Consider the following 12,626-nt stretch of genomic DNA (forward strand, 5'->3'; position numbering starts at 1 on the left):
GCATAACATGGATTTATATAGGGCATTATGATATTTACTGTCTTCTTAATCTCTTTCACAATGGTTCCTAACATTGTTAGCTTTTTTGACTAATGCTACACACTGAGCGGATGTTTTCAGAGAACTATTCACAATGACTCCAAGATAGCTTTCTTGGGTGGTAACAGTTAATTTAGATCCCCATAATTTTGTATGTATAGTAGGGATTATGTTTCCCAATATGCATTACTTTGCATTTTTCAACACTGAATTTCATCTGCTGTTTTGTTACCCAGACACCCAGTTTTGTGAGATCCCTTTGTAACTCTTCGCAGTCAGCTTTGGACTTAACTCTCTTGAGTAATTTTGTATCATCTGCAATCTTTGCCACCTCACTGTTCATCCCTTTTTCTAGATCAATTATTAATATGTTGAACAGTACCGGTCCCAGTACAAATCCCTGGGGGACACCGCTATTTACCTTTCTCCATTCCGATAACTGACCACTTATTATTACCCTTTGTTTCCTGTCTTTTAACCAGTTATTGAGCCATGAGAGGACCTTCCCTTTTATCCCATGACTGCCTACTTCGCTTAAGAGCCTTTGCTGAGGGACCTTGTCAAAGTTGTTTTGAAAGTCCATGTACACTACATCCACCTACCACCTTTAATAGATTGGTGAGACATGACTTCCCTTTACAAAAGCCGTGTTGACGCTTCCCCAACAAATCCTGTTCATCTGTGTGTCTGATAATTCCATTCTTTACTGCAGTTTCAATCAATTTGACTGGTATTGAAGTTAGGCTTTCTGGCTTGTAATTGCCAGGATCGCCTTTGGAGACTTTAAAAAAAATTAGCATATTAGTGATCCTCCAATCATCTGGTACAGAAGCTGATTTAAATTATAATATAACATACTAACTGTGGTATGCAACCTATGTGACTTGCCCAAATAATGCAGAGTTAGTTGCAGAAATGGGAATAGAACTTACAATTAGAGGAATGACCCAGGAGTCAAAGATCACAAGACAATACTCCCACCTTTAAGTCCAGGCAATTAGCCTGGCTTTGGCGAGGATAACCTCATTAGGAATTAATCTATCCTCTATGTGTGGGGAAGGAGGCAAGGAAGGGAGGTGCTTGGAGAAGGGAACGAATATTGGCCACAACTGAAACAGCCTCAGGGGAACTGATGTCAAGTGGAGAGGTGCATATTTTGCAGCGGCCAACTAAATTTAAATCAAGAGTGAAATCTACAATGGTGTGGAGGGCCTTGCAAGACCTTTTGCACCCTGGAAGCCTAGAGTTCAGGAAGAGGGAAACTATATGTGTAGTGGCTGCATAGGAGGGCCTCAGCACTCACTCAGAGATCTCTGAACCAGCTCTGACAGGGCAGCACTGTGGGAGGACCAACTCAGGGACCATAGTCTTTTTGAGACTGTCGTTTCCAGAGGCCGTAACACCTAATGGAAGAAGTGCAGAGAGGTTGGAGCCACTGCTGACTGCATACTATAGGCAGGTATGCAGTGGAGGTGAGGCAGACTGTGCTGTACTGAACCCTGTCACTGGGTTTTTGTGTGTATTTCTAATCAATTGACTTAGTTCACTTACTGTGTAATAGAGCTTTAAATTTTTAAACAAAACTCTATTTTCAAAATCACCAGATTTCAAAAATCACTAGAACCTGTTCATAATGCAGTGTCATCTCTGTCCATTTTGGAGATACTGAGAACCAGGGTGCGCGTTTGCTTTTCCTTAAGACGCGGCAGCACATTTAATCACCTGTTGAACTATCTTGAGGTTTTTGCAAACAGTGCTTAAAGCGAAATGCACGAATAACCTGCATCTAAGGAATAAAGTAGACCAGAGAAGGGGAAAAAACAACAAAAAAGCCAAACCAAATAACACAATATTAAATTATACATGAAGACAAGAATATATCCTGTCTAAAGAACATAAGACAACATCAGGCAAATTGATGTTTAAGCAATAATCCCAAAGTAGTGCAGCATTTAACAGGCAATAAATGCTCAGGTATATAAACCACAAATGTTTGCATTTGAGCACAGAAGCATTGTGCAATGGAGCACTACTTAGTGGTTAGAACGTGGTAATAACTCAATAACTGGGGTCAGGCTCTATTTCCATCTCTCCCACAACCTCCCCAGTAATGTACGACAAATATTTACCCTTTCTAGGCCAAATTCCATGGTGACAAAACAGAGGTGTAAGTTTCATATAAGGAGTATGCTGGTCATAAAGTAAGTGTAAATTCAGTAAAACCTGCCAAGAGCAACCACTCACGGGAGTTAGCAAAAGTGGTCTCTTAAGTGGTGGTCTCTTTTCAAAGGTTTGCACACCAGAGAGTGGTGGTGTTCTGTGGCCTCTGCAAGTAGTAGCTCGTGACAGGTTCTCTCTCCTGAGAGGTGGTCACTAAAGGCAAGTTTTACTGTAGGTTCTAAGTGACAAAAGTGATTTAACTTATGCTGATGTGGCAGTTGGTGAGTGTGCAAAATAAGTGTAATTTACATTCATCAGGAAAAGCAACTGGCGAGAGTGCAAGATACAGTTGGCCATCCCTCTACTTCATCACCAGTGCTTCCGTGGCCAAATCTGGCCCCGGTGTATGAAGGAGTCACTCATATTGCCTTCAGTATGACTAGCATCTACTGAAACAGGCTGAATTCAATACCCTCAGAATACCAGCAGTAGTGTCCACCCTTCTGCTCAGGCAGCAGAAGCAGTTGAATTATGGCTTTCCGATATAGAGAAGCCCATAATGATACAAGTTCCTTATGCCCTATTACTTGCTGCAGACTAGCTCTGGAACAATCAGAACTTGCCCCCAATTTAACCAAAGCTGTTCAAAAATCAAAACAAATTAGCTATATAATTATTATACATTTATCTGGGGAAAATTGCACAGAAAGCACTGAATCTTTTGTAGCACCATTTCCAAAGCACTTGCAAAGAAAAAGCATTAAATCACAATATGTTATTTCATTTGAAAATGTATGCATTAATGCAAAAACAAAACAAAACAAAACAAAACCCTCAGTGTCTACATTGTGAAAAGCTTCAGTTTATGGTAGTAGCCTCAAATATGTTTGACATCCACAGCTGAACAGTCCACTTTCAAGGTTCTTTCACTAGCAACATTATATTTTCAGATATTATCTGTGACATTTTGCCATTTTATATTTTTAAATGAATGCCAACTTTATGTATCATTTCTATATCCTATTTTGTTGTGAATCACAGGAATCTTTGTAAACAGAACTGTAAAATACATCTGCATTCATCTTCAAGAACTGTTTGGAAGGAGACCAAGTGAAAATGGATATATTCATTTTCATACTGTACTATCACAAACTCTATTTAATAAGAACTGGAGCATTTGCAAGCTTCATTAAGAAATAAAAGCTTTCCAGAACCTACATGCTATATAGTGATCTCAACAAGTCCTAACAATTTCTATTCTCTTACGGGAAAAGGGCCTGTGCCTGCTCCTGTTAAAAATAATTAGCAAAACTCCCATTGCCTCTAGTAATAATGATGCATATTTATATTATTATTATAGTGCCTGAAGGCCTCAACCTGGATGGAGGCCCCAATGTGCTGGGGCGGTACAGACACAGAAAAGAGATTATACCTGCCTTGAAGGATTTACAATCCAAACTGGGAGCAGGGTTTTGCCCGAACTGTCTGTCCCATTGCAGATTATATGATGTCTAAGGTTAAAAAACAACAGTAAAAACTGCATTTGGGACTGGACTAGGATTTTGTAAATATATGATGTCTGGGTTCCATCAAAATTCAGGTGGGGTATAGTAAGTTCTAAAATCAGTGAGTGTCTTCTTGTATAAAAGATTATACTTTGGAAAGCAGCACACAACCTAAGTATACAAGTGTAGAGACAAAATTAAAACCCTGAAGAGGGTCTGAAAACTCACATCAACAAAAGGAATTAAAAATACTGCTGCTGAGGTGCTCTCAAGACATCAGAGAAGAAACAAAAGTACAAAGTTCAGTACAAACATTTAAGTCATCCACAGCCTTGTTCAGTGCAATAGTTCTCTGGAGGGCTGAAACATCTGCACTGAGCTTTACACTATGTTTCTTCTATGATGACTCTCTAAAAATGCAAGTAATGCTTTTAATTCCTTAAACTCTTTTTAGCTTACTTCAATCTTAGTTTAAGGCTTAGAGTCTGCTTTGGTTTCCTTTGTTCTCGCACCTATTTTTGAGCATACAAACACCAATATGGGTTGGTTCGGGACATGAATTGACATTGCCTTGGATTAAAAAGCTAGGCTTTAATAGTGTGTGAATAAATAGGATTTTGCTTGGAAATCAAATAATATTTCATATGAACTACTATACTCATTTCTACCTTATCATAGCAGAAAACAGAAACAAGTCAAAAATAAGCAAATATATAAATATTGTGATGGGCAAACATTTTAATGCAGGTAATATTTTAAGGATGAAGTAGTCAACAGACCATGAATTTCATACAAACCAAATGTTTCACTGATACTCAGTAACTGTGTTTAAAAACAAACACACACATAAGTGTTTTATAAATATTTTAAGAAAGATATCCAAACTCTCCACCTTAGGTTTTTCACAGGTAAGCTACAGATGTAGGTTCACAGCTGACTATCCCTGGACTGGATCCTAGGGCTGGCTGTGAATATAAATGCAAGAACCATCCCCTTAACTTGATCAGACCACTTGCTGCTCCAGACAGGAATAAGAACTTTCCTTATTCCAAAACAAGATGAAACCACCATGATCTACCCAGAAAAACTCTTGGATCCTGCCAAAACTTACTTATAGAAAACTCTACCCAACCAAGCAGCCAAGGAGTAGATGAATTAGCTAGGTCCTACAGCCACTTCTAGAACACGGCTAAAGACATTCTAGTATCAAAGCACCCTCTCTCAATCCCCCCACCTATGCAGACAGTCAGCTGACTTGTGAAAGAAATAACTGAAAGTAGTCAGTGGCACACACAGAATTTCTACAAACCTATGGCACTGCCATAACAAAGGCAAACAGAGCCTCTCTCTTCTTTGCCACTGAGGCAGAAAAGTGAATCCCAGCAGAACTTTTTTGGGCTACAAATCATTTTGGAAATACAGACTGGCTCTACTCAACCCTAATACACAATACCTCTTTTTGTGAGTAATTGTCACAAAGAAGGTCACCTACATCCAAGATGGCCTCATAAACCACAAGAGGAACTAGCCAAGAGCAGGAACAGAAACACAAGACGCCCTTTCCAAGGAAAGGAGTGACATCATTCAGGGTTACCATCTGTGACTCTGATATCTGCTCTTCCTGGATACAAAGAGACAACAGGGAACTTCTGGGAGCCCTACTATAACAGAGATTGTCAACACTTCCTTTCAGTAAGATAATTTACTGCCTACCATAAGACATATAGTAGTCAGACTAAAGAAATCATTGGTTGATGCTAGAAGCCCCACAAACTATCACCCAATGCCCAGACTCACTTTTCTCAAATAAGCTGACTGATAAGATAGGCCAGTCTCCAGTGCCACATGAACCTGGTTCCCCCTCAGTGAAGCTGTAGGCCACAAAATGGTGTTGCTTTGGAGCTGACCTTTCTATTGACAAGGGATGCATATCTATACTCATTCTGCCAGAACTCTACCATCAATCACCAAATATACCTGTCCTGCATCTGAGAAACTGAAGGCGGGAAAGGAACTTTAAACATTTCAGGCCCCTCTTCTTGGAAAGAACCTAACAGGTTGTTTGGGACAACTGTTCTTCCATCTCCAAAGCCCTCATTTGAGCTATAAGGCTCAATCTTCTTCCTCCATAGTATTCAAATCTATTTAAAGCCATTGGGAGATCTGGTGAGATGATATAAGTTGAAGTGCCAGCAGTAGGTGGACTTACCCAGGTCTACATGTAAACACCACTATCTCCCAGCTGTCTTAATGCTTAATCAAAATAATGAAGGCATAACAAGATCCAAAGGATAGAAGTTGAAATGAGAAAAATTAGATTGAAAATAAAGTGCAAATTTTTAACAATGAGGGCAATTAACCATTTGAGCAGTTTATTAAGTGATGTAGTAAATTCTCCATTATTTGATGTCTTTAAATCAACATTAGATGTTTTTCTCATATCTATTATTTAGTTCAACCAGAAGCTATTGGACTCAATACAGGAATTACTGGGTTAACTTTTATGCCCCATGAAGGAAATCAGACTAGATGATCAGAATGGTCCCTCTTCTGACCTTAAAATTTTTGACTCCATGACATTTGCTCTTGGATGAGGAGCAGCTGGTTAAAGGTGAACCCAGACAAGACTGAAGTAACGCTGGTAGAAAGGTTGAAATGCTTTATAGAACTTGTCTTCTCTCACATCTTCTTCTGTTGGGGGAATCTGTCCTCAGATTGTTAAATTAGTCTGAAGTTTTGGGGCCCACAGTGCTGCTGGAGACTCAAATAGTCATGGTGGAAAAAATGTGCCCACCTCCATCTCAGCATGACCAAAATTCTGCACCCTCTCCTGAGTGACCGAGAGATCACAGTGATCCGCTCATTAATAACCTCCATGCTAGATTACTGCCATTTATCCTATCTAGAAATGAAACCACACACTGAGCTCCACATAGTACAAAGCACAACTGCCCATTTGCTGAGCAACACAGGGCACCTAAACACACCACCCTGGAGCTCTGCATGTTGGGCTGGCTCCCCACTGAGCAGATAGTAGAGTTCAAAGTGCCTGTCCTAATTAAAACCTCCAATGGGATTGAACGTAGCTACCTAGGAGATTGCTTCTCCCCCTTCATAACACTTACGTTCAGCTGGGACAGCCAGCCAACAGAGTGAGGCTCAGGGGAGGAAAGCTTTCCACAAGAGCTGGAACTTAACTATGGAACTCACAAAGCCATGTTTTGTGCCCTGTTGATCCTGGGCTGTCCCAGGGCCATAGGGTATCCCAGTGTAACTCGGACAGCAATCAAAGGTTGCATAAATTACAGTAACCTGCCCCTGCCTGCCTGTGGGCAACAGTACTGCCCAGATGTTTTGCAGCATTAGGTGCTGCGGTCCCACTTCCTCCCACTCCAGCCCTGTGATGGCATTCTCTTCATGCTGGGGGTTGTGAAGAAGTCCTCTGACGACAGCTGCAGCTATCTGTCTCAGTTCCCTGTGCTGAGGGAATTTTTCATCAGCAGGTTCGGAGGCTTTTTGAGCCCTTTTATACTGCTTTCCTCTCTTTACCTAGTGTACAGTGGCAAGAACATCACCTGGAATGAGAACTATTATGCTCCTAATCCTGCAAAGGGCTGAGGTATCCCAACTCCCCAAAAAGCAAATGGAAATTGAGAGCACTAAGCATCTCACAGGTGGTGCTCAGAATCAGACACTGTTGGGTCATTAAATAGTTATTCACCACCATTTGCATGAGACTTCTGCAGAGAGTGAAACCATTGCTAGAAGTAATGCACTCTCTTGGCACACTGATGTCATCATTCCCTTGTTCTGCCCTAAAGATTAGAAGAAAATGGCAGTGTATGTAAATTTAAATATTTCATATACTAAGAAAGATTGTCTTCCTGCTGTACTGAAAACAAAGACTTACACTGTACATTGATCCTTCTGGGAAAAGGGAGCAATCACAGCTGCAAGTATGACTAATAATCGACACAGATTGTTGTAGATGGCAAACAAATTGTTTCAGAAAAATCAGTGAAATCATTTTTTTTCTAGGTAGCTACTGTATTTATGAACATGTAATTCTACAGAGAATGAAATATGAATTTTTACTTACTGACACAGGAAATAAGATCATTAAATCTTTCCTTAGGAAAGACAGGATTTTCCAGCCCTCGGAAATAGAGCTTCAGTACTCCAGCAACTGAGTTAATGTCATGGTTACTTTGGTCATCTGCCAAAGGATTTTCACCTTAAAAATAAATAGAGTAAATGAAACATACACAGGCATTCTTGCTTAACAGTATTTCATATAAACAAATGAAGATTTGATTTGACTGTGTGGGATGTTGCACAGTAGTAAAATAATAAACATTGGTTTAGAAATCCCGCCCCATGATTAAACTGGAAAAAAAAAAAAAAACCAAACCCAGCCTGAAATAAATCTTTCTTTAAATTATGTAACCCAGTGATCCCATAGATCATGAAGTTCAGAATGAATATTTTGGGACAGATTATGATTTGCAATTAGTGAAATAAAGAATGCGATCATTCTTAGTGAAATAGGACTTTTAGGACTATTCCTAGGCAGCTTATATAGAACATATAAAACAGAGATTTATTTGAGCTGCACATCTCTCTTTGGATTGAAAAGGCATTCACCGAAACTCAGCAAGATGTGCATAATGCAGTTGTATGAGTACAATGTACAGAATCAAAACCACTAAAAGTCACAACAAAATACTGCATCATTTAAAAGACTAAACTGGATGCTAAAACATTTTTAGCTTTAATGATATTATATGACTTCGAGAACATTTCTGTAGCTAAACAATTTCCATTTTAATAAGGCAGACTTTAAAGATAGACAGTAACAATCCATTAATGTCCTCAGATATAAGGGTGCTGCAACATTTATCATATAAAAACAGTTACTGCACATATCTGCTCAAGTATCATATCTGATTTTACAAGGTATGCAGTTCATATTGGAGAGTGAAAATATCATCTACTCTTTCTTCTTGCTGTTAGTCACAAGACAGATTGTTCTCCAAGGGTTCCTCTTATTAAAAGGTGATCTGCAAAGGTTATGCTAGAAATTAAAAAACGGTTTGTAAAAATCTCAGAGATGACTTAGCTGTGTTTTTTTTTTTTTTTTTTTTTTAAGAAAAATGTAATTAACACTATGGTTTAACACAATCTGAGAATTGCTAGCTCCTTCAGATCCTGGTTCCTCTGCCACAATAAGTGACATCACAACAGTCATAGATTTAATGTAGGTTGAAAGACAAACACATTTAAAACCTCTGTTCATTGTCTCACATCTTTCTCAGAAAATTATCCTCTGGGATAAAATTGCCTTAGGAATGAAAATAGAGGTTTAAAATGGAACGACTCTTTCAACCTATGCTTGTATTGACTGTGATGTCACTTTGGCAGAAGGACCAGAAAGTCCAGCACTCATATTCTGCAAGACCCAGTAACAGTGGTCTCAAATAGTGTTAAATATTGTCTGATCATCCATTTAATATTTTTGGTTCTTTTGGGAATCTTAAAGATAATAAAAACAGGAAAGACAAACAAGTCATCCTTTGCAGTTCACCACTGGTAAAATAAAACATTTTACAGACAGTGCAAGGGTCACAAATCTTGTGTACTCGTATAGTAAAATATAATCTTATGTGCCTAGCGGCAGAATAAAGTGAAAATGCTGAAAGAGTCATTACTATACTGGGCAAGTAAATATACAGTTAGGTAAAGCTTGAAGTACAGTGAATACAGTACATAAAATTGCTTAAATATCCAAGAAAATTATTAAATTTTAACAGATTTTTTTTTCAAGAGCTGGATCTCAGGTTGCCCATAGGGATGAAAATTCAATTACCTCTCTCAAATGAATTTTTAATATCATTGACTTCCACCTGGGAACCAGACACTCTGAAAATTCCCTGATGCTGAAGACCTGAAGAGCAGGGGAAGAAAAGATGAGCAATGAGATCATGTGCTAAAGAATTAATCTATTTTTTAACAAGTAAATGACAAACATGAGGGTGTAAAATTATAATGCAAAATATACTTTATGCAAAATAGCCAGGGTGCTAATGAAGTGACATAACATGTTTCAGAGCTTACCATATAAATTGATAAATCTGATACAGCTTTCCACTATGAGGGGAATGACTTGTCCTGAATCCTGGCAAAAGCAAAAAGAATATAATCACAAACTGAAAGAGACAGAAGTTAGATCACATGTGAAAATGGGTTTTATTGATAATTCAAGATTGACTCATAGTATTTATTAAAACAACCCCTTCCAAACAAAAACTGTCTCCCCACTTTTGCCAGGAGGCTAACAAAGTAATATTAAGGTTCTTATGCAAATCATCAAATCAAATAAATTCTAAGTGATGGCTGAAATGTTATCCTCAATTTATCTCTTTGCATGTGGTTATCTTAAAACACATGAAACCTCATTTCATGCAGTTATTTTAGACTCCTGAAGCAAAATGAGTTAAACAATGAATTTCCTTTTAAATATACAATTAACATTAATTATCATGGTATAAAAATGAAGCTTGTGCATTAATTTAGCTTATTTTTCCATGAGTAGCTGGAGTGAATTTTATATACTCTGGGGCCAAATTCTTGCAGATGCTTGCTCATATGGCCAGGCCTGAAAGGTCAGGGAAAGGAAGTTAGTGGCCCCTATTCTGGCTCCTCTGAGGTGTCAGAAACATTGCTCCACAGGCTGTCTGCAGTAAGAGCCACCAACTGGATAGCACGGGATGGTATACTGTCTACTTCCTGACCTGGGAATTACTACCACTGACAGCTACCTGTACAGTGTATTCCTACCCTTAGCAGGACTAAGTTGTTTAAGGAGCTTGTGTACAGGGTTGGGTCTCAGCCAGAATACAGATACACATTAATGCAGCTTTAGAAGCATGTGTTCTCCTGTGTGGGGATCCATTATGCCTATTTTCGGTGCCAGTTAGGACCTACCCCTCAATTTGCGATACAGTCCAAAAGGGAGGGTAAGATATTTGGGCCTGATCCCCAAGTTCTCTTCAGTGGGATTCTGAATAAGAGTAAGCAACCATATGGGTCTGTGTGCAGGATCAGAACCTGTATTTCTAAAATGTCTTGCCTTTGGTGCTTGAATCACAACCATGGCGTTAGCTAAATATAGGGGTTTTTGTTTTATATTAAATATGACTGTTTAAAAAAATAATCAGTGGGAGGGAACAGGAAGTATTTGACCATACATGGATTCTAGATCAGTAAAGTTTAAGTTTAATTTGACTATTTTTCAAACCACTGATTATCCAAAAGAATTCCTTCCCTGAGGATTTTATGTGGTGGGAAGGCATGTGTGTTTCAATGACCCTGAGTGCTTTGCTGGCAGGAGTTTTAACTCCTGGTAGGGTCACCCAAACTGGATAGGTGTAAGGGTAGGGACCAAACAAAAAACAGTCTCTGTCCTCCACAGGCTCAACACAGTCTTGTAAAAAAGTTAAATTATAAAAACACAAAAAGGTAGCCATTCCAGCAAACAGCATGAGAGAGAGAGAGATGGAGGAGCATTGTTCATGCCCTATGCAACGTCTGCTGGTGTTGAAAGGATCAGATCCAAGAGAATGGTTACTGTTTGCTGGGCTCTGCATTTTGGCATTTTAAAAATAGGATACTATTTACCCCCAGTGGAGATTAAGGACTCTGAAGGAGTCCTCAAATATGCATTGAGGACATGAACCATATATGGTTAAAAATAGTTACTGCTTATGCTTGAAAAAATAAACTTTTTTCATAACCGAAAGGTACCTTCAAAAATCATTATTTGGTGGCTACAATATTTTTAGAAAAATGAATCTCAAATATGAACCAATTTATTTCAAAATTTAATATAAAAACAGATTAAGTTACAAAACCACAAACAAATAAAAAACTCTGTCACTCAAAATATGCAACCTTTCTTTTTCTTCTTATAAAATAGTCCTTTAGTTTCACGTTAAACTAAATTAGAAGTAAAGAAGGCAGAGCTAAGAATTAAGTCCAGGCAAAGATTCTATATGCAATTTGTGTGTCTAGTTTTTTACTGGAAGACCATGGGCAAATATACAGTATATATATTCTTATACATTTGGGGAAAAAAATCTACAATGGAATTGCTGAGACGATCTAACTATTGCTTTGGTGTGCAACATTATAATGCTTTAATGGGGTTATTTATCATAATTCCAGTAACTATTCTACTTTAAATAATGTACATTTTAGAATTTTATTTAAAAAAAAAGCCAAAGGGAGGGTTATGGTTAAGAATCAACAATAATAATTACACCAAAATTTACATTTCAGGTTGTGTAGCAATTCAGTAACAGATAAATTAATTTGCACAAGATTTGCACAGTTCAGCTGCTAACCTAGTAATACTACAACAATTAAAAACAATAAATATTGGGCTGTCCGTACAAAACAGCAAAATATTAGAACACATATCACATATACTGCTAGCATACTTATCTGTACAAGGAATGTAAAGCTGCTAAAAGGGTATTGTTTGCAGTAAGAAATTACCAGAGTACACATGACTATTTTAATGCTTGTTTTAGGAGTAGCCTCACAACACTAAAACATTCAGGCTTAGTTTTCACATTTGTCCAGCTCATTGCAAATCAAAAGTAACAGGCCATAGATTTTTTTATCCACTGGTGGAAAGAAATCATTTGAGCAAGGAATCTGCTTTTGCTAGATGTCACCAAGACTGACCCCTTCCACTGCCATTAATTCAGATAAAATATCTGCTATTAACAAGCACGTATTTTGGCCCGATGAGCACGTCTTGTTAAAGCAGTTATGTAATAAAGAGCCATTTTTTCTACCCTGTTGTGGGGCCACTTAAAATGACTCATCCTTTCCATACAAAGCTCATTCTTTGACTAG

At 38.2% G+C, this 12,626-nt stretch overlaps 1 protein-coding gene across 9 annotated transcripts in view; it reads right to left on the reverse strand.

The window, feature by feature from the left end:
- SRGAP1 (SLIT-ROBO Rho GTPase activating protein 1) overlaps positions 1–12,626 on the reverse strand; it is a 233,446-nt gene that overhangs the window by 32,023 nt on the left and 188,797 nt on the right. For all 9 annotated transcript variants that reach the window (XM_073327901.1, XM_073327900.1, XM_073327898.1 and 6 more), the window contains 3 exons: positions 9,819–9,879; positions 9,571–9,648; positions 7,804–7,938 (listed from right to left, as the gene is read on the reverse strand). In XM_073327901.1, the coding sequence (XP_073184002.1) occupies positions 7,804–7,938; positions 9,571–9,648; positions 9,819–9,879 (274 nt within the window). The remainder of the gene's footprint in view (positions 1–7,803; positions 7,939–9,570; positions 9,649–9,818; positions 9,880–12,626) is intronic.

This window comes from Lepidochelys kempii, chromosome 1 (genome assembly GCF_965140265.1).
Source record: "Lepidochelys kempii isolate rLepKem1 chromosome 1, rLepKem1.hap2, whole genome shotgun sequence".
NCBI classification, from domain to species: Eukaryota; Metazoa; Chordata; order Testudines; family Cheloniidae; genus Lepidochelys; species Lepidochelys kempii.